Source organism: Mya arenaria, chromosome 2, assembly GCF_026914265.1.
Source record: "Mya arenaria isolate MELC-2E11 chromosome 2, ASM2691426v1".
In the NCBI taxonomy this organism is placed as follows: Eukaryota; Metazoa; Mollusca; class Bivalvia; order Myida; family Myidae; genus Mya; species Mya arenaria.
In genome coordinates, this window is record NC_069123.1 from 28,753,680 (window position 1) to 28,777,033 (window position 23,354).

Here is a 23,354-nt window from a genome sequence, read left to right on the forward strand (position 1 = left end):
TCAAGTGTAAATGTGCTATATTGTGCTCCTTTAATAAAATCTGTTCAAAGTTCACTCGTGCTGTGATTTCGTGATGGAGATTTCGCATCCATTGCACGGCATCGCAACCAGTCAGAGAAAAGAACACTTAAACATAAAGCAATATACTCGCGGAGTGAAATATTGTCTGAGACATTACAATCACCATGTGAAGTTGTATTATTATTCTTAACATTATTGATGACCAACGCTCGTAATATCCATTCCTTTATGCCGTGCCACTACGCGTTATAAATTCACATTTAATATCCAAGATCAATGGGGTTGTTCAGGTACACTCTTAATTACGCTTTCATTATTGTTTTCTCCAATAAAGAACATGATTTCGATATAATGTGTGAATCTAATCCAAAACAAGAAAACGCTTGAAAAGACGTATTAAAACGTATCTGTAAATACTTGATATACCATTTGATTAAACAGAGTTATTAAAAAGTAACCTGACTTTAAGGCATTGAGAAGAAATTGAAGGCGGAGACTGAACTTTTATCTCGATGTGTGACAAACTATAAAGGAGCCTATGTTTATTCAAGTTTCTCCGTATTAATTTATCGTTAATGTTGACTTATAAACAATTTATATGATTAGTGTGGCAGAAGTTTTGATACCATTTGGACATTTCAAGCCACATTTATTTTCAAATAATATTCCTGGTGCCACGATGCCATTCAGTTAAGTATATGCTATGCATTCGTCATCGTCGGCAACCGCGGTACATTTTCCGTTACACTTAATTATAGGAGGCAAACGAATGGCAAAATTGATATTCGAATATTCGGTAATTCTTTCGATCGAATATTCAATTACCGAAATATATCTTTAAGAAGTTGTTGTCAACTATTGTTATTATTCGCTAAAGTAATAGCCGGGGCATTTTAACCCTTCTTTGTCCTAGCCGGCAGTACGCGCGGCGGACCCTGTAGCCGGGGCATTTTAACCCTACTTTGTCCTAGCCGGCAGAACGCGCGGCGGACCCTGTAGCCGGGGCATTTTAACCCTACTTTGTCCTAGCCGGCAGAACGCGCGGCGGACCCTGTAGCCGGTGCATTTTAACCCTACTTTGTCATAGCCGGCAGAACGCGCGGCGGACCCTGTAGCCGGTGCATTTTAACCCTACTTTGTCATAGCCGGCAGAACGCGCGGCGGACCCTTTAGCCGGTGCATTTTAACCCTACTTTGTCATAGCCGGCAGAACGCGCGGCGGACCCTATAGTCGGGGCATTTTAACCCTACTTTGTCCTAGCGGGCGTACTGCGGCGGACCCTGACCCTGACCAAAATGAGCCTGGGAAATTCCCTATTTTCAGAAAGGAAAAAAAGAACAGTACACTATGAGCAACGGGAAGTTCATAATGATACATAGCGTAGTAGTGTATCGGGGGTATCCGGCGATGTACTTTCGTTGGCTCCAGAAACAGAAAGTGCCGCATGAATATGAAACATGCATTCGGTCGGGGCATGTCAGGATGGCCATTTTTATACAATAATTTTCATTAAAATGTTAATAATATTGAATTTAATGAAAATTTCGACAATAAACAGTAGTAACACAATAGTGACACAGATAATATGCTATGGAATTCCTATTTGGACTACTTTGATAAAAATACCATTATTTGTAGCAAAATTATGGCTAAGACACGAACTCTGGCCATAATATCCCTATTGGTCTACTTTGACCTTTATTGAGTGAAAATGATCTTTAAACAAATCGCACACTGTTATTCCTAGCTGAGGGAAAATACATAGGCTTAAAAAACAACATATATTTTCACCCAATTAAATTGCAAGTAGGATATCAATTAGTACTATGCTTAATCATTAAGAATTTCAAATTTCGCGGGTGTTTCAAGGTCCACTTACTGCCATTCATCCGAAACACACTCTCTGTGTCTGATTTTGCGTTGACTCCGTGTCAGCTTATTAGATTGTATTCTAAGTCAGTAAGATGACCTGAAGTGATACTTAATGATTAAGAATCGCTCGCTGCCTATTCTTAATCGTTAAGATTTTTTTTAATTCATAAAATGATTACACAATAGCAATTCAATCACGCAAAACCATGTTTTGGCTGTTACATTAAGTATTGCAATGAAATCTAAAATATATTAAGTTGGCACCCAAACACGCCTTAACATTTTCTCGACAGTTCTGTTGAGTTTAAAATCATGTTACTAGCAATACAAGTATGACTGAGACATGAAATATTGCTCTAGAAACCATAAAAAGGAAGAGTGACCTTGTAGATTTTGACATGCCGACGGACGTACATGTATAGCAATTCCTATAATGTTGATACATGGTTATAATTCGAAGTATTGGTAATTGTAGAAATGTTAAAGGCACTGAATGTAGATTGATGCAAAAAGTTCAATTGAAATGCATTTTCGTGTTTAACTCATTTGATTTAAATAAGCCAAACAAAAAAATGCATATGTTTAGGTACAGATAAAAATAGTAGCGAGGTTTTCGCGCGCTTTCCATTGGGGAATCTGTGGCCACGTATAAATTGAAAATCCATTTATAATGTTTTTTTCTGAACCTAAATAATTAGTCTAAAATACTAGACATTCAAAACAGGATTTTTCTAATCGCTAAAGGATTTGCCATATCAAATTCGTAAAAAAACGTCTACGTTCAATTATTCGAACTAATCTTCATCCGAGCAGGCCAAGTTTTTTTCACGAACAAACAGGACTTGATGTAATATGATATTGGGCCACCTTAGGAACATTTCTATGAAATCATGCTAACAGTTTCTCGGGAGAATATTTTGAAAGTATTCGTCATATAGTAAAAACTAGCTCCATCCCCTTTCGGCTAAGTTTTTTACGAACAAACATGGCTCGAAGGAATTTGATAATGAGCCACCTTAGGATCATTTCTGTGAAATTGTTTTGTAATCTGGTCAACTGTTTCTGAGTTTTTTTTCCAAATGTTTTCTTTCTGGTCGCCATGTGTTTGGTTGCCATGGCTACCACATTTCTTGTTGTATGGAATCTGGAAGTGGATAATCCAACGAACATTCCTGTGAAATTTGGTTGCAATTGGCTAGGTGGATTAGAAGAAGCTGTTTGAAAGAAAATGTTGACAACGGACATGGGACAGTCCCTTATCACAAGAGCACGTCGATCCTTGAGCACTTCGTTTTCAGGTGAGCAAAAAAAATATGTGCATGTCAACGACATGGCCATATTTAGATATGAAGCATTTCATAACGTTTAAACACTAAGTATGAGCTTGAACTAAGGGTCCTGGGTTTTGCCTGCAAAAAAATCCCTTTAAGTACCGAGCACATGTTAATTTGAACACCCCCTTTACATGACAAAGTTACAGCCTTAAGCAGGATATGCTATCTATGTGCATATATGCAGCATTCCATCTTGATTCAACTCTTATTGTGACCTTGACTTTCAATAAGGGACATAGGTCTTGCTTGCCACACATTGTCTCTATGTACCAATTTATGCATAAGTCTCTGGGATACGACCAACAGTATAGATGTGCATATATGCAGCTTTCCATAAGGATAAAATTCCTAAGTGTGACCTTGAGCTTGAAAGTATAAAGGGTCAGGGTCAATATTGTATACTACACATTGCCTGAATATACATGTAATGTACCAAACACATGTGGCAGCTATTTTTAAAATTCCTCGTTCAACACTGGCCCAACTAATCTGTATATGCAGTATTCCGAAATGACAAATCTGTGTGACCTTGACCTTTGAGATAGGGATGTTGATAATTTAAGTAAAGTAAGGAAGCATTAAAATTTATGTTTTTTGTGCATCTTTCAACATACTGTACCTTTGAATAGGTCACCTGTAATGTTTTCTACCCAGGAAACGTCGTTCAAAGTGATTAATATCAGCTTTCAGCTCTCATGACATTGCAATCAAAATATAAAGGAAAGAAGCTAATATCACTGTCAACATCACAACACACGTTTGAAACTTTATTCTGAGGTCAAATACAACTCAAACAGCATAATGTGTACAAAATACATAGTTCTTCTAAGTTTCCCCTTTATTCCACAAAAATGGTCCAAACTAATCACACAGTAGTTCAAGCTTGCTGATCCTATGATAGACAGCACTTCGATGTTACCAGTGGTACTTCCATGGCTGGACTTTGTCTGAAATATTTGTACCATTGGATAAGAATCACAATCAGATACACAATCTACCAATCAACAGCAGTGTGGTTAGGCTATTGTCTGATTTACTTTTTGAAATTACATCTTACATGTATTAATGCTCCGGGATTACAAAATGGGACTTTTATGTGGTTTAAAATAGTTTAAATTAAAAGACCACTTCATTTAAATATGTTCAACAAATATGTTAATAAAGATTGCAACGTAAATGTGAATTTGAAATGGCATGAGCAAATAATTTGACTTTAATGTTGGCCTTATAGGAGCTCTCCCTTACAGCATTTGTTCAATAGTCTGTTCAGTTAGTTTGTTAATGTTAGCAACAGCACAGAAAGTGGAATCAAAACAGTCCATTTCTGGCTTGTGCTCTTTTAACTGTTTTCAAAAAGGTTTAGGCATTTTGCAGATACTGAAAAATATTCTTACTGTTAACTCCCAATTTCAAGCCGAACTGGATAGCTGTAACAACTGCAACCGCCATGATATAGGGACGGATTGGTGTCCTAGTACATCTCAAGTGTGTTTTGGTAACTCTGTAATACCCTGTAAGAAAAATGATCGACTGATATTAACATGAAGCATGGTGGCCTTTAGTAAAAACAAGAGATGTTTGTCAAACATTATGCCCCCTGAGCGCCAAGTTGCCAGAAATATTTGGACAATTGAATGAAATATGCATGGACTGAAATGACAGCTGATTTGTCATTGGATGCATATGAGGCAGGTCATCTACTTATGATAACTTAAGAAGGCAAATAAATGCCCAACTAAAATAGTAACATAAAGAAAATCATTTCTATACAAACATTTATACATCAATCCCAATCATCTGTGCATGCATTAAAAAAATATGGACAATCAGAAAACCTTTTTTCAGCTTACAGTCACACTGACCTTGACCTTTGACCCACTGACCTCAAAATCAATAGGGTTCATCTGCTGGTCATGACCAATAAGCCTACCTAGTATGAGGTCCCTGGGTCAAAGCGTTCTCAAGTTATTGATCGGAAACCGTTTTTCATGTTAAGGTCACACTGACCTTGACCTTTGACCCACTGACCTCAAAATCAATAGGGTTCATCTGCTGGTCATGACCAATACACCTACCAAGTATGAGGTCCCTGGGTCAAAGCGTTCTCAAGTTATTGATCGGAAACCGTTTTTCATGTAAAGGTCACACTGACCTTGACCTTTGACCCACTGACCTCAAAATCAATAGGGTTCATCTGCTGGTCATGACCAATAAGCCTACCTAGTATGAGGTCCCTGGGTCAAAGCGTTCTCAAGTTATTGATCGGAAACCGTTTTTCATGTTAAGGTCACACTGACCTTGAGCTTTGACCTCAAAATCAATAGGGTTCATCTGCTGGTCATGACCAATACACCTACCAAGTATGAGGTTCCTGGGTCAAAGCGTTCTCAAGTTATTGATCGGAAACCGTTTTTCATGTAAAGGTCACACTGACCTTGACCTTTGACCCACTGACCTCAAAATCAATAGGGTTCATCTGCTGGTCATGACCAATAAGCCTACCTAGTATGAGGTCCTGGGTCAAAGCGTTCTCAAGTTATTGATCGGAAACCGTTTTTCATGTTAAGGTCACACTGACCTTGACCTTTGACCCACTGACCTCAAAATCAATAGGGTTCATCTGCTGGTCATGACCAATACACCTACCAAGTATGAGGTTCCTGGGTCAAAGCGTTCTCAAGTTATTGATCGGAAACCGTTTTTCATGTAAAGGTCACACTGACCTTGACCTTTGACCCACTGACCTCAAAATCAATAGGGTTCATCTGCTGGTGATGACCAATACACATACCAAGTATGAGGTCCCTCGGTCAAAGCGTTCTCAAGTTATTGATCGGAAACCATTTGGTATTCCGACCGACCGACCGACAGACCGACCGACCGACATGTGCAAAACAATATACCCCACTTTTTTCAAAAGGGGGCATAAAAAAATGGGATAATTGAATGTAAAGATACAAGCAAATCAGAGCTTATAGCACCTTTTACTGGATGTTACTGTCATAAAAACTAGGGACCCAACATGCAATCCCATGAAAGGTATCCATAAACTCTTCCTATAGACCAAGTTTGATCAAGATATGTCAACCCTTACTGAAGTTATTCAGTTTCATAAGTGAGTTTGACGCCACCCGGCCGGCCGCCCGCCTGCCCGAACAACTATGTGAAAACCTGGTTAAAAATATTGATGGCACCAAATGAAAAATCAGCGAATGGCAAAAAGGATTCTTTCAGGTGAGACAAAAATCATGAATAAGGCATAAAAAAATGAGTTTGTTTACAGTTTCATGCCGCCAAAAAATAGAGTAGGTAGGTCAGAATTTTTTTTTATTACGCAAAGACGCTCCAGGTTTTTCTTTTACACAAAAAGGGAACATTTTTGAGTATATAATCAGTACAAGTATCACTGGCATTGTATTCATAGGGTCCATCATGTTGAATTATCTTATTTTTTTCAAACAAATGATAAAAATATTCCTCAAAGCAATAAAAAGGTTTAAGGTTGGTTTAAAAAATGGTAGGTGAAGTAAATGGAAACAAACATAGACATGACCAGCTTTATGGCAGTTTAATACACATAAGCAACAGGCTGTTACTATATTCAAGGCCTGCATTGAAACTATTTGCTCTGCAGCCAAGTTGTTACCATTATCAATTATGATCCCAAATCAATCAGAAAGGTCAATATCTGCAACTATTGATAGCTACATGTATTTTGTCATAATTGATAATAATATTCTAACATACATTTCTTTCTTTTTTAATTCAATCATTCAATGCAAGATAAACGAAAATAAAAACAGACAAGTGAGGAAATGCACAAGTAAATCGTAGAAATAAAATAATGAAGCCTAAAGAAACCTACTCATAATTGTGAAAAATAATGATGTTTTCCAGTCAATTTGGGTATTTCCATTCCAATTTTCTTTCATATATAAAAACTGCAACAGTTTAGTAAATAGGAAAGGGCCGTAATAACTTTGAATACTAAGTTTCATGATTATCGATACTGTGCTGCATTCTCACAGCTTGACTGCTTTGACAACTGTTTTTTTCTTCATTGAAATGAGTTGTTTTATTGCGGAAATCTGTGATATGAGAATGCTGACAAAAGATCAGATCGCTGTTTTTCATATTAACATCAGAAAATTGATTGTTTAAAGTTATGGCTAAAAGCGTTCCTAACTTGTTTAGAAAAATAAAATGATCAGGAGTTTTCCACTTAATGAGATCTGTTCTATTGTGAGTTACCTAAACTGACTGAATTGAAGGCACTGATGCCATATTAAGCCAACCTCAGAATTATCTTTTATAAATTGTCGAAACTGCCAATCAGTGAGTGTAGCCTTACAAGTCAGTCTGGAAATTGTCAAACAGTTACTGCAAACAATTTTTAAAAAGAATGAAATTGATCATAACTTACATCTGCTCATTGTGTTCATTACATTTGGGCTTGTTTTGTCCGCATTCTTCAGTTGGCTGGGGATGTCCTTGATCTTCCATGTCCAAATGCTTGGCTCTGTAAGGACAAAAAGCACAATAATGTGAAAGCATTGATCTACTAAGATATATATTACAGGATGTGTTTAATACACTAACTTCAACACCTTCTTGTAACAAGAAGTATCATTGGGAGTTCCGGAGAGAAGGCATGAAACAAAATAAAGTATCTTTTGTACATTTAAAGTAATGGAATAACAAAAAAGTATAACAGAGCAGTAACAGTCGTTACTAATGCACCAGTGAAATGTAACCACAGCCCCCCACCCCAGGTCCGGGGGTTTACTGAGGATAGCCGTGGAAATGGGCCATGTTTTTACCTTCCAGAAGGCCCCGCAGTGCTGGGTGAATGCGATGTCTTTGTGCAAAAAATAGCGAGGAATGGTCCTTTCCTATGGTCCCTGGGATTTGGCAGGGATTTAACCAGCAATTCGTTCCAGCAAGGATTTTACCCGGGTTTGGCTCGACCAAAAGTCAAAGTCCCCACTATTCCCCGGACATCGGGGAGCTGTGGTTACAATTGACTGGTGCATAATGCATACAAAAAAAATGAGTTCTTCGGCATAAAACATCACTTTTCCAACATAAATATGAAAAACTGCCATCTGATTATATGTCAGCAGTCTTACACTAAAATTAGCACAAGCCCTGGACTGGTAAAATGCTTTCCAGGCTTGCTGAGATTCTGGATTTTATAAACCAGGTCTTCTTAAGAATGTTGTTGCCTAGCACTATGTTAGAATTTGGGCTTATTTACACAAAGTCTAATTTTGATAACTGTTTCACTCATGATTATCACCCGTGAAGGAATTCCCCAATATACAATATTAAAGTGGTTCACTTTGATTATGAAACGTCACACTTTGGCAGTGGTTCAGTGGGTATATGGTTCACTTCGTCTAAAAATATATAACTTTTACCCCACCCACCGATACTTACTCGCGGGACCATACTTGATTGAAGGGTCATAAGTCCCATGAATCTTCGGGTTATACACATCACCATAATAGGGCCAGTTCACTTTTGGCAATATAACCCTAGGCCCCCCTCTTGCATGCTGTTCCGCATTGGTGACGAGTTTTACAGCTGATTCAGACATTTTTGTGCGGCGACCTTCCACAACCGGAAGTGAGGACAACTTCTTCGATATAGATCGAAACAGACAACAGTTCCTCACACGTTGGTGATCATGGATGTACCGTACTGTACAGTAGTGACTGTTATGCCTTTAAAAACTATTGGCGGCGGAAACTGAATGGACCGCGCTGTTTCGCTGTCAGTGTTATCATCTCGTTCTGCGCTTTTTTACAGCATTATTCACGAACTTAGTAGTCTACAAATTACCGATCTCTACTGCCCTTATATGTGTTGTTTTTTTCATTTTGTGTATATATTTTTTTGTTATGGTGTCCGGAGATGGGTGTGCACATGCTGTTTTTTTTTAAGAACTGTTTTATTACGTATACCAATTCAAGTGCATGTAAAAATAACAGTGCAAACAAAGTTAAGACATAAACAAATAATATACAAAATATACTAAATACAAAAAGGGCCATGGACGAGGGCGCCTTCGATTTTGATCAATTTCATTTAATTTTGAAATATTAACCCTTTTTTGTAGCATGTTCCAATATGTGTACAATTAAAAACATTTGTTAAACATAAAGGGTTATGGGTGGATAAGGGGATTTCACGTCGATTTCTGGACATTTTTTCTATAACTTCTTCATCTTTTTATCAATTTTATTTAAATTGTATATATAAACTGCTTGTGAAGTATATTCCACTTTTTTATTTGTTTATGATAAATGATTTCTTAGTGGTTCTTACTGCTTGAAAATTGGATTTTACGTTGATTTCCGTACATTTTTCGAAAAGTTTAAAGTAACTTCATATTTTTATCAATTTCAAAATAATTTGAAATATTATGCCTAATTGATGAACCATATTCAATATTTGTTCAATACAAATAAATATTTGTAAAAAAATGAGTTATGAGTGGATTTCACTTTTCATGTGGATTTCATGTGAAATCCAATGGATCATATACATTGTATCACCCTGCACCCGGGTAAGTCAAAGAGGCACAATTAATCCACTATATTACGTAAATTTGCACTTTATTCCCCATCCTCCGAAAAAAAACCTAGTTATCTGATCTGGGAGTATGAATAAACAATTATCATCTTCACCATTTCTAACCTATGACCTGAGACCAATTTCAGGCATGTAGAAAGCAAATTGACATTGCTGGGGACGGGTGTACCCTCCATTCGAGATTTCTTTTCAATTTTAAGCATTGAAAGACTCAATTTCCAGTGAGGTCAGGTTTTATTTTGTGTTTTCTTCTAAACCTTTCACGGTTGTGATATTTAATTACACCATTATAACATTGGCCCCGTTGCAAATAAGCTCTTGGACTTTTGCAAAACTGTACGGGTTGTTTTTTTTGCAAATGTTATCAAAATTGTTAAACTGATTTTGTAACTAAAGTCAAAATCATCAAAGCTTTATCACCAATATCTGAAGTAAATCATAGTCTTCCTGTATGATTTAACATGGTGTATGCTGTGCAGTAGTGTAGGTTTTATTAAATGAATGAACAACACATCTCTTCTAATATGTTTATTTTCAAATAATAATTAATTAGTATTACAATGCTTAAGAGTAACGTTAAATGGTATATATAATAGCCCACGAACATGATTCATCTTAAACAACATAAATGAATGAAACACTTTCAACTCTTACCATTTTATCATTTATTTACCTTCGGTATAATACGTAAATACATTGGCTGCAGTGTGCGTATTGTTTTTTCAATAATTGGTTATGTATTATTGAGTCAATGAGATTATAATATATCTATAAAAGTGTCAAACTCTCTAAATGGCCTGAGCCTGAACAAATACAGGAAAATGACTCCTGCTGTGACAACAGTGCTATAAACCAGGGATGCAAAGCAGGGTATTAACATGACAAGCATTACTTAAACTAGGCTTTAAAAACAACCCACCTAGATCTTCATGTTTTTGCAACTGTTGCCTGCTCCACAAAGATGACAGATTCTTGGTGAGATCATTATATACCAAATATCATAGACAATCAATGATCAGAACAATTATAGATTAAAGAATAAAAGTCTGAACATATTTTGTCTCAAGGACAGCACTTACACTTTTCTCTTTTCTCGTAGCCAAATTCTGTTAAGATTATTATGATTACTAATAACCGGACGAACTTGTCCGGATATGTTTGCCTAATGTTCTGTAAAAAACATAGGCGTATCTAAAGTTTTTATTAATTAGATGTCCAAAATTGTATTGATAAAAAACTTTGACTATGACTTTGTTATGAACTACAGAACATTATTGAACATAAAGCGTAGTTATTTAATCGCACTTCCTCATTTTCCGGATTAAGAATAAAAGTGTCTGCCTTAGAAAGGCCAAATTCTATTAACTATTATGACACCATGTTGTTATGTTGTTTTGATAAACCTAAAGCAGAAATCGCAAAAACATCTGGGTTGACAGTCCTGACCATTAAATTGGGACTTGGTCAGACTAAAATTGTAAAGGAACTCGGTCCATTAGACAGACTGATTTCATGTTCAGATGAAATAAAATTAAAAAGATGTCATGTTCCTAAACTATTAAATACAGCACAAAACTGAGAATAATTGATTTTCCCATAAAAAAATAATTTCTAAATAATATTGTCAATTAACCATTTGTTTACCATCCCAATGTTGTATTCAGTGTTGATGTTGAAATGCGTATCACACTAGTCAAACATCAAGCAACATTTCAAATGGTTCATACTCCAATTTTATCTTTTGGAACTTGCTATGTGATTACTCAGAAACATACTTGTGTGAGAAAAACACATTGCTACAAAATCAACCTAACACAATTTTTATCACTCAGTGCTTTTTCTGTCAAGCTTAGAGGCCAAAGGTTGAAATGATCCCTGTCCGGTCTGTATCCTGACCATACATTATAGGATTTTCAAAAAAATTGTTTTTCATGGCAAAGATTCATATTAAAAGTAATGCTTGTTCATCAAAAATTCTAATTTTGATGACAGCAGTATTTATTAATTACCCTCTTTACCACAGGCTGTTAGACTACGATCGCTGTGCCCAGCTGGGGCAGGATATTATGGAAAAGATTACAGAGCGAAATAAACACAACAGGACCAGCAAACCATATACAAAGGTTGGATAAACTTCAAATAAATTTTCTTCTTGAGAATTGAGTGTTTTTAATTACAGTTTATTCTTGCATACCGGACGTGTGTTTCCGGTCATGTGACCAGTGCTTGAAAAACCCTTCTTACACCCCTATGTAAGATGAGTCACGTGCAACACCGCGCCACTTCTTATTTCTTTTATTGTATGGTTTATGAAAAGTATATTATGCAATTTCAATAAAGTGCAATTAAAAACATAAGTATGCAATACTTTTAATTAAAATTGAAAATAAATAATCATAAAAGCGCGATTTTTAGAGGAATTATTTGACATCAATAGAGATTTAAAATTACTGCGCTTTGTGATGTCAGTACAAAATGTCGAACGCGCTTTTTGGTGCAATGTACAATAGTGTTTTTCTACTTCAATTTTTCCACAAATTCATAATTTAAGGTATCGAGAAAAATATAAATCATGTTTTTCAGGTACGGATCGAAAAATCCGACTCTGGCACTGGGCAAGCCTTGTTACCGGCTTACGCGCATGCCCTCAGGTCAGATTTTTCTATCCGTACCGGAAACACATGATAGATACTTACTTACTTTCATCATTACATTCTTCGTAAAACACATAAATATTAAATGACTGGTGGGTCCTAAAACATTTACTGTGATCAACTATCATCTCCTAAGGTAGAAATACTGTGTTTTCTCCACCTATTTGTTCATCCTTTAGGTAAATTAACAATTGTACTTACATTGGATACCTTTAATATCTTTATATACTTCTGCAACAGTTGTCGGCGCAAGTGCGGTCTTCTATGAAGCAATTTTCTGGAGATGTTGAGAAGCTGAAAAATGGTCTCATCAGGGCAACATCATCATACCACATGTAAGTAAAGTCTGGGATGTGATTTGTCTGTGGATTTGCAGATTTCCGCCGATCTTATGGCGACAAGGACCAAAAAGAGGAAGGAAAACATGTTTAAAAAAAAAGAAATGTTATCATAATTTCATACGATTTAAAAGGTTATCTGGTTTGTTTTAGGTGGCCATATTTCCTGTTAGTACCAGTATTTACACTCCAGCTTGCTTCAATTTTGAGATCCCTCCCTCAAAATGGCTTCTAAAAGCCAGTTTTACTTTTGTGGCAGGGAGCTCCGCCCCCTTTGACCTCTAAAGCGCCCCAAAACCCATTACCGAAATGGTTTAAGCCCTTTAGGTCAATGAACTCCCCGAAAGTATTAGATTTGCTTAAGTTTATATTTAACTTTTTACAACAAATACCAAACAAGTCATAACAACAGAATGTGAATGACTTTTGCTGGCATGATTGCTTTACACAAGTGTGTGGTCTTGTATTGTGGGGCAAATTGGAGTACCCGGAGAAAATCCACTTCTACAGCTCGGTGATCACAAACCAAACACACCTCCAGGCCGAGAAGCAAACCCAGTTAGCAAGAATGTGTGTGTTTAACACATAACCATCTATTTCTAAATAGGACTGGTTGTTAGACTACCAAGTCATAATTATTATATATTTTTCCTGTATTGAATCATTATATTGACAAAATATCCGTAGTGTTGGTTTAAATGTTTCTATCACGACATTATTAGTGTTGGTGCCAATGTCTCTATACAAGTCATGATCACATGTGCGGACCCTCTTAAATAAACCAATCAATGACTTATTGGAATGGCAGTTGTTGTTTTTTCAGAAAAAAATCTGGTTCATTCAGATTCATAAGAAGTTTTGAGACAGCTTCTTCAATATATGTATATATATAAATTAATATCAATGCAAAACTAATATTATGATTAAACCAGGGTACCTTTTTAGGTAAATGATAAAAAATATGTTCTCCTATGTGCCTCTTTTAGGGGGAAAATACCATACCCTTTATCAATCCTGGAGGAAACACTAACATTCTAAGTAAGCAGAGACATGAGCATTGACACTAAGATAAATTGTTGGCATACCGGTAGTCATAATTAACAGCAAAAACTGGTCAAGTAAAAAGAATACATTATGTTTAAAATGCTATGTCTTGAGTAAATTGAATCTGTAAATTTATTTCATCAAAGCAAGTGGTTTAACTATTCGACCAAATACATGTACCAGGTTTGTTGGAACAAATCTGAAGAAGAAATAAATTTTCCTCTGTTTTTAGTTGAGAAAATGGCATGAAATTATTGTAGCAATAATGTGGTAAATGCTTGACAACCAGGTCAGCTCTGGAAACACTAAACTTGTATCTTTTGTAAAGTTAAATGACCTTTGTTTTTCAGCACTCAGCGTGAGGTTGATCGTAGACAAGGGATGATGGATAAACTGATTACAAAGGAGAAACACTTGGAGACAGCTTTCAGGAATGAGGGTGGCGAGTCCAGGTAGGCTGAGCCATTTTAGCTTAAATATGCAAATTATATGCCTAACGATGGCAAGTCAAGGTAGGCTGACAGGGCTTTCTTTGAGCCATTTTAGCTTACGTATTTCTGAAGATGAATTATCGGTACATGGAACTTATATCCATCCCTTGGTCTGTCAGAGCAGAACGAATATCCCCTTGAATTTAAAAAATAAAAAATATACATACCCAGTAGAGTGATTTTCAGTAGAAAAGAAATACTAGTTTAATAAGTGCTTTAAGAATTAGAATATCGAAAGAGACAGCACCAGAGGGTTTTATAATTAAAATCTCTTTCGAAGTGTTCCAAAAATATAGCATGTATTAGATACTGATGTATTGTTAAGAAGCCTATAAAATCCCCTTGGCTTAGTTTCATGAACAAAATCCATTGGGGAGGTCTCCAGAAATATGGCATGTATGCAACTTACCATTTCATGTACTAGTTAGGTCTTAGACTTGGCTTTGTTGGTAAATACAATATCACCAATCTTGTAAAGTTCTGAAAATTGGAATATCATGAAAGTAAGAGATCATACAATATCCTATAGCCCTCAAATTAGATGTACATTTGTGATTTCTTTAGGGCTGGTTTGATGGCTGGAGGCTCTGACGATCCTTGGGGTGTAAGGGAAGAACCCGCAGAGTTCCATGGTATCGGCAATATGGGGCTACGGGATCATCAGCAGCAAATAATCAGAGGTAGGTGAGCCATGTAAACCATTCCTTTGGCAATTCACACTACAGAGGTAGATTAGCCATGTAAACCATTCCTTTGGCAATTCACACTACAGAGGTAGATTAGCCATGTAAACCATTCCTTTGGCAATTCACACTACAGAGGTAGATTAGCCATGTAAACCATTCCTTTGGCAATTCACACTACAGAGGTAGATTAGCCATGTAAACCATTCCTATAGCAATTCACACTACAGAGGTAGATTAGCCATGTCAACCATTCCTTTAGCAATTCACACTACAGAGGTAGATTAGCCATGTAAACCATTCCTTTGGCAATTCACACTACAGAGGTAGATTAGCCATGTAAACCATTCCTTTGGCAATTCACACTACAGAGGTAGATTAGCCATGTAAACCATTCCTTTGGCAATTCACACTACAGAGGTAGATTAGCCATGTAAACCATTCCTTTGGCAATTCACACTACAGAGGTAGATTAGCCATGTAAACCATTCCTTTGGCAATTCACACTACAGAGGTAGATTAGCCATGTAAACCATTCCTTTGGCAATTCACACTACAGAGGTAGATTAGCCATGTAAACCATTCCTTTAGCAATTCACACTACAGAGGTAGATTAGCCATGTAAACCATTCCTTTAGCAATTCACACTACAGAGGTAGATTAGCCATGTAAACCATTCCTTTAGCAATTCACACTACAGAGGTAGATTAGCCATGTAAACCATTCCTTTAGCAATTCACACTACAGAGGTAGATTAGCCATGTAAACCATTCCTTGAACAGTTCACATTACAGCAGTTCACACTGTTCCAAAGTCTTCCAAACATTAGTCAAAATGACACATTTTTCCCAAAGGCCCTTGCCCCATTCCTAAAATGGTGGGAAAAACAATGCGCTTGTCATCTGATGTTTGATCAATTATGACGATAAGTTGAAGCAGAACATGACGGCAACAGAATTATAAGATGTTGATTGGAATTGTTGACCTAGGGTATAGCAAATGGTGATGCATCAATTGGTATATCGCCAGTAATCACCAGTGTGTGTACCAGGCATTTAAAAAATAATACCATAATCATGTTTCCATTTTCAGAGCAAGATCGTGGGTTGGATGCTTTGTCAAATGTGATATCAAGACAGAAGAACATGGCCCTGGACATCGGAAATGAGGTTGGACAGCAGAATGGTAATCACAGTTTGAAATATTTCTCATATTCCTTTGATGGTACTTATTATAGCTGCACTCTCACAGATTGACAGTCTTGGCTTTAGTTTTAGTTTTTGTCTCAGAATCAGCTGATTTTGGTATCAGTTCCTACAATTCAGTCATATAAGATGATTCACCATTGAACAGACCTCAATTGTTTGGAAAATTGCCGGAAAAGTAAATTTTCTTTAAGCGTTAGTAATGCTTTTAGCCATAAATATCAATTTTGAACGTTGATATGATAAACTGCGATCTGATCTTTTGGTCTGGTCACTGGTTTTCAGACATTTATGCAAATTTTGTCTTATTGGCCCCAGACAAAAAAAATAAAAATGGTCAATCTGTGAGAGTGCAGCTTTAAATGAAGTGTTTTAAAATTTTGTCTCTAATATTGTTTTGTATATATATATATATATATATATGTTACCTGTAGGTTTTCCCAAACAAAGTAATGGTATAAATTCTTGTGTATCTAAAACTTTTCTTTTGGTGTCAAGGACATACTAAGGGAATATAAACTGTAAATGAATTTTTAAACAAAACATATATCTGTCAAGGTGCCTCCTTAAATGCCAAATGAAAGTATACACAAAAGTATCCTTTATGGATCTGACAAAGTACTCTTTGAACTTTTAACTGTGTGTTTTGCAGAAATACTTGATGACATCATTGATCACACTGACCGTACGGGACAGCGGTTGATCAAGGAGACAAGACACATCAGAATAGTGGACAGGAAGTCTGCTACATGCGGTACGTTGAATTTACCATTTAGGCGTTATTTCAAATGTGTTTGACACACAGTTTTTTATCATGGTTCTCTTTTGACAAAACTCTGATGTACCGGTAAAAATGTTGATCGGATATTGTTGGATTTGGATGGATTACAATTTAGCTCACCGATTATCGATTGCTTCATCATGGGATTTATTATCAGTTTGGGGATACAATCTCTATAACAAGAAGAGTTGAAGAACAGTACAAATTATTAGAAAAAAATTCCTTCCTGTTCATTCATAGTTTTCTTCACTTATTTACAACATCTCTATGAATTTTTTTTTTTATTTGGATTACATTATCAAAGTTGATCTAAATGGCTTGAATCATTATGATTTTAGATTGATTTTCAATCCCTTGTCTTCTGTTATAAGATTCATCGGCTGACATGTGTAGTTTCTTATTCTGATGCAATTCTAACACATTACCCCTTGTTTGTCAAGAGAAGACCAATGTGTGATACAAGGTATCTAGATATTAAAAAAGAATCATTAGGAATACTGTGTATATGTACAAATTGTGTTTTCTTATCATTTTGAGTTTCATTTATTTACACTTTTTGACCTAATAAGATTAAGATATTAACGTCAAATTGCACCATCAGTTAATTAAATTTATACTAAGAAAAACAACACTCCTCCCAGGCCGTTCATTTTGACATCCCTTATATAAATCTTTGGTGAAACATTGTGTACAATGTTACGTATATTGTATTGGCCAATCCTTAGTGGCAAGAAATTGTAATATGACAACAAATAAGATACATGCAGCTTTTGGATATGGTGACTTCTGTTGGCTAATGTTTTCTTTGGCCAAGTAACATTTATACGTACATTTCTTTTTTTGCAAGTAAAACTATGTGACAATGTTTGTTAATATTTAACAGGTTTCTGGGTGGTAATCATACTACTGTTTGTTGCCATCATCGTCGTCGCTGTTGTGCCTGGTGGAAAGTCCCTGTGAACACCAAACATTCTGTGATACAAGAGAGCTTAAAATGTACATGTATATATGTGTGGGAGAAATGATGCATGTGTGATGAAAATGATTTACATTCAAAACTTGTTGGCTGCAATATCCCAGGGACCAGCCAAATGCTTCGAGCCTCGCGAATATTGAGCCAATCAGAAATGCTTACAAAGACTAAAACAAAATAGTACCTTCACATCCAGTTTGAGCCAACAAGGAAATTGAGCCAAGCAATATCGAGCCAACTGGTTTTGACTGTATATATAATTTTATATATATATCTGTTGCATCACAGGTTTTTGGACCATTGTTGATTTTTATCAGAATTGATTTTTTCATGTGGTAATATAGTTTAACTTACTCTGAGAACAGCAATGAAAATTATTTCCAGTTAGATACTACCAATTTAATGCCAAAGTTCCTTGTTGTGAAATGGTGACTGTTAATATGTAAGTGTTGGTTAGAGGACCAAGTTTTATTCCCTGTTAATAATCAGAATACATGTAAAACAAATCTGAATACAATGTTTTACCTTAATGCATTAAAACATATTTGTAATTGGTCGTGAAAAATTATAGACACCAAAAATCTTTGTTTTTATGTTTTAACCTTCACAAAGAAATTGAAACTGAATCGAGAAATAAACCAAACTTCAGTTTTGGCCTGTTATTTGTTAATTTGTATAAAAAATAACTTTACAATGTATGAATTTTATAAATGATGTTAATTCAGTGTATGTGTTTATTGATAATGTTGAATTACATGTGCAATATTTATATTTTATATATTTTACTTATAAATCTATATATGAATGACTTAAACGAATAAAGCAAACATTTCAAAATAAACAAGGAAAATACAGTTTTTCCGAAATTTTACTGTAAGTGTATGTCATATTATTTATTGCTTCTAACTGCCCCAATAGCTCAGTGGTAGAGTGTTCGCTTCGGGCTAAAAGATCCTTGGTTCAATCATGACTATGTCATACTGAAAGAAATTGAAATATGGTACCCTGGACTGGTATTCAATATTGGTCTTTATTGGATCTTAGAACGATGTAGCTAATCGGATTATTTGTTACTAATAACTGACCAATAGATTGATTGAAGTCAATGATGTATGACATAGGATTGTTATATATTGAATACCACCCCATTATAAAAGTATAAAAATACTAATCGTGTTCCGGGAGGGACGTTAAATGGGGGTCCCTTTTGGCAGTGCTATACACTGGTGCACGTTTAAGAACCAGGGTAGCTCTAACCAGGGTTACATTCTGTCTGTGCACTATGCTCCAAAAACCTAAAATGACTAAAAATCTTAACGGAGCACTCGCCGAATGGGCAAGGCCCGAGTGCGAGTATAAATAAATTTTCACACCTCTACGAAAGTATAGCTCCCTGAACTGATGATCAACATTAGAGGGTAGTTCTGGAAGCTTAAAACCCAGGAAAGCTTTCTCGCATGAATCAGAAAGAGCACTTGGTTTGCAAAGCTATAATGCAGCCAATGGGTGCTGGCAGACCTTTATGAACTCCATGCATATTGAATGGAACATTCAATGTAATGACTGTATGCTTTATCTCATTGTTTTAAGTTAAGCCATGATTACATTCGTGATTGCAAATATCTTTTTATAAATATATAACACATTTTCTTATAGTTACAATTGTTATTGTTACAATTGTCATATTCTAGGGGAGACAACTATATATGTTTCAAATAAAGTCATTCTTAGTTACACCCCTTCATGATTAACCTTGATTATCTATTTAATATAATTTAAAAAATGGGCATTAGTGACAGTTTTATTTTATGAAGGGGAGAATTTTGTTTAAATGAGAAATACGGAATATGGAATGTTTTAAGTGTCATATGTTGATGTTTTGTTTTTTAATGTTATGCATAAATGTGACTTCGTTAATATGTATTAACAGTTTCAAGTTACTCACACCTGCTTGCAAGATGCTATGCTTGCAATGTGGTATTTCAATCTGCACTGCAATTCTGTTGAAATGAAATGAAATATACCACTTGTGCATAAAAGTTATCTGAAGTTATCCAATGTACAAATTAATTTGTCATATCATTTAGAGCCATGAGAAAAAGTTAAATTTGGTTGCCTAATGATCCAATATAAGTTTTTCATACTATGAATGAAAATGTTTTGCTGATTGATTTCTAATTTGTAAAATAATTGATCAGAAAACAGTATAAATTTATTCTCATTGTTTTTGTTGTTCTTTATTTCAATTGAAATGGTAGTAAAATAACTAATAGATCACTATTTGAAGGCCAATAAAAACAATTTTAAACATTTTATTATATTCCCGACCCATTATTTGGGAGACATAGTTTTTGCCCCGTCCGTCTGTCCGTTCGTATGTAACACTTTGATTCCGCTCAATCACTAAAGAAAGCTTGGACCCAGGAACTTCATACTAATATGTATGCAGATGAACAATATTAGATGACCCCTACTGATGTTGAGATAAGAAGGTCAAAGGTCAAGGTCATGGTGACCTTAAGCTGAAACAAAACGGTTTCTGCTAAATAATTGAAGATCATTTAGGTCCAGGACCTTAATACTTGGTGTTCGAGGTGGTCATGACTAGTAGATGACGCGTTATGATACTGAAATATGTAGGTCAGAGGTCAAGGTCGCGTTTACCTTCAGGTAAAAATGATTCGTTGACGGTGACCTTGAGCTGAACAAAATGGTTTCCGCTAAATAACTAAAGAATACTTGCACCAAGAAACTTCATACTTGGTATGCCAATTGGTCATGACTAGAAGATTACACCTAACGAATTTGAGATCAATAGGTGAACGGACAAGGTCACATTACCTTGAGGTCACTGTTGGTTTTGTCTCCAGTTCAAGGTACATATTTTATGTCCGCGATATTGAGTATATATACAGACACGGTCCCTCGTTGGGCGCCATTGTTGCCGGGTGAGAAAAATGTGCAACCAGATCGGTGCTCGAACCCGGGACACATCGCTTACAGGGCGAGTGCTGTACCGATTGAGCTACCGGACCGCTTACACACCTTCTCAACACCTGCATAGGTAGCGATACCGTGACATACTCATAAAAAACTTTCAAATGATTAAACAAAAATAGTATTGGGTCGTCAAGCATTATAAGTTCACATTACAGAACATCAGATACCTTAAAGATGCACTCTTACTCCCAAATAAGATTTACCACACATGCTACAGTTGTTTAAATATACCAAAACGGATGTATAAACGTCGAAAACAATGGCTCGTATGAAGGATACTGAGGTTAATTTGAAAGAAAGATGCAGAAAACACGATATTTCTACCTTATGGGACGATAGTTGATCACAGTAAATCGTTTAGCATTCACCAGACATTTAATACTTTTGCGAATTCAGCTATTAATACATGGTTACAATCGTGTTATCAGTAATTAATATTTTCCAATAATGCATTATTTAGTAAGTAGTTAAAGGTTTGTCACTCAAAATTTAAGTTTGTAATACATGTGTATGTATTAATTTTGAATAAGAGTGTCACTTTAAACAGATACAATACTGCAAAGCAAACTGACAAAGTCATGGCTAGCAAATATAATCCTTGACAAATCCTCACAGCATAATTGCGTCCATTAGGAGAAAGCTTGACGTTTATTAAAATATTTATCTTTGAAATTAGATTCCTTTACTCATGGTATTGTACGACGGAGGTTTTACTTTTTATCAGGGATGTTTGCTTAAACTTTCCATAGAATTAATTAAGAATTACTTTAACATGTCAATATCCTGGTTTTAAGTGGATATTATAAATCATATCAACCAGTAAAAGCCAAAAATCTTTTTTGTTAATTTATGCGTCGCGTGGGCTCCATATTTTGCTTGCAGGCTTTTTGAAATAAGATACAGATCTTTGAAAAGTCGGTCTAAAAATATTGCAAACCGAACAATCTTGAAGCACTTGCAAATTGATTTATATGTAGAAATTTTGAACAAGTGTCATTGGCAAATCCACCGGACTTGCTTTCAACTACAGAAAGGAAGCCAATGCCTTTAAAAATAATTTTGGTTCGGGTTACCCGACCCTACCTATATTATGCGTGTGTGTAATATGTGCGTGCGTCCGTGTGTGTGCGCGCGGGGGGTGCGTGCGCGCGCGTGCGTGTGTGTGGGAGCGTGTGTGTGTGTGTGTGTGTGTGCGTGCGTGCGTGCGTGCGTGCGTGTGCGTGCGTGCGTGTTTGTGTGAAAGAGAGAGTTTAATTACGTAGTTTATATAGCTTTATAGTGAAGATACCTACCCTACCTGTTTTTAGACAAGATGAACCCTAACCTCACATATATTATTGGCCCTATTTGAATACCTCTTCATACATCGAAATAAGAAAATGGAATACAATCAAATCCCGTTAGCTCGAACTCGCTTGGCTCGAATTCCTCGTTGATTCGAACTAGATGTAAAGCAACGATTTCATAATACTAAAGGTAAGCATTCCCGCTTTGCTCGAATTTTCCGAGGCTCGAAATATTTTCGCCGGTTCCTGGGAGTTCGAGCGAACGGGGTTCGACTGTAGATCATAATGAAATTCTCGTGCTATAATTTCGATCCTTTCCTTACAATTCACGGGACAGAACTGGGCCTTATTTGCTAATCAAGAAAGATTCCCACAATATTGTTGTGTTTAGTTTTGTACTTGGAGTATTTTGTTTCGGAAACTTTCATAAATATCAAAGCGATAGCTATCTTAAAAACAAACATTAACCGATTTAGCAGCAGATATGAGAAATGGTTTAATATTGTTAAGTGGCAAATATTACTTAATTCGCTGCATCAATAATAGGACGATTGTGGTCTAAAATCGACATATCGGATGAAATCGTTTACACAATAGAAAAGGAAACTCGCGGGATTTTAAGTTAAAAAGACAGCCTTGCATTGTTCGGGTTTGGAGATTTGTTGACTTTCCGCAATAATATTTACAGAAGTCACACAGAGCGCCGTGTATGGATCTTTTCTTCAAAAAGTCAATAAGGCGTTTCCCATAAAGATGGGAAATGTTTTTAAATATGTTCTTTTCTTTTTCTAAATACTTGCGACTTTTAGGGATTTGTTATTAAACTGATGTCTATATTTATGGAATAATGTTCCTATTTATCCCAGCTGACTAATCACAGATGACAAGCATAGAAAATCAATTGAAACTAACCAGGCCATGATTTATGCCAGCAACTGTATTCATAAAATCTTTATTGTATTATTTTTTGCCTCAAATAGCGCTAATCATAATTTCGTTTTGTGCATTTCAAGTTTAATAAAATAGAAAATATTTCCACAGGTGTCGCTAATGTATTGCATATCTTTTCAAAAA

General features: G+C 35.9%; 2 protein-coding genes across 2 annotated transcripts; one reads left to right on the forward strand and one right to left on the reverse strand.

The window, feature by feature from the left end:
• Positions 1 to 3,982: 3,982 nt before the first annotated feature.
• Positions 3,983 to 8,880, reverse strand: LOC128225139 (putative ATP synthase subunit f, mitochondrial). Its single transcript, XM_052935179.1, has 4 exons — positions 8,668 to 8,880; positions 7,652 to 7,747; positions 4,623 to 4,739; positions 3,983 to 4,175 (listed from the first exon to the last, which is right to left on the reverse strand). The coding sequence occupies exons 1-4, from the start codon at positions 8,825 to 8,827 to the stop codon at positions 4,144 to 4,146; spliced, it is 405 nt and encodes a 134-aa protein (XP_052791139.1). The 5' UTR covers positions 8,828 to 8,880; the 3' UTR covers positions 3,983 to 4,143.
• A 1,894-nt stretch (positions 8,881 to 10,774) lies between these two features.
• On the forward strand, positions 10,775 to 20,216 carry LOC128225138 (syntaxin-8-like). Its single transcript, XM_052935178.1, has 8 exons — positions 10,775 to 10,800; positions 11,849 to 11,948; positions 12,720 to 12,814; positions 14,212 to 14,313; positions 14,917 to 15,032; positions 16,128 to 16,220; positions 16,893 to 16,994; positions 17,905 to 20,216. The coding sequence occupies exons 1-8, from the start codon at positions 10,787 to 10,789 to the stop codon at positions 17,979 to 17,981; spliced, it is 699 nt and encodes a 232-aa protein (XP_052791138.1). The 5' UTR covers positions 10,775 to 10,786; the 3' UTR covers positions 17,982 to 20,216.
• Positions 20,217 to 23,354: the final 3,138 nt, after the last annotated feature.

What these genes read in the sequence shown, in the direction of transcription:
- LOC128225138 (XM_052935178.1), top strand. An exon ending in GCAACATCATCATACCACAT is followed by an intron (nt 12,815 to 14,211) that starts GTAAGTAAAGTC and finishes TTTGTTTTTCAG; the next exon opens with CACTCAGCGTGAGGTTGATC. An exon ending in AATGAGGGTGGCGAGTCCAG is followed by an intron (nt 14,314 to 14,916) that starts GTAGGCTGAGCC and finishes TGATTTCTTTAG; the next exon opens with GGCTGGTTTGATGGCTGGAG.
- LOC128225139 (XM_052935179.1), bottom strand. Translation starts at nt 8,827, where the DNA reads ATGTCTGAATCAGCTGTAAAACTCGTCACCAATGCGGAACAGCATGCA. An exon ending in AATGAACACAATGAGCAGAT is followed by an intron (nt 4,740 to 7,651) that starts GTAAGTTATGAT and finishes TTTTTCTTACAG; the next exon opens with GGTATTACAGAGTTACCAAA. An exon ending in CTTGAAATTGGGAGTTAACA is followed by an intron (nt 4,176 to 4,622) that starts GTAAGAATATTT and finishes CAAATATTTCAG; the next exon opens with ACAAAGTCCAGCCATGGAAG.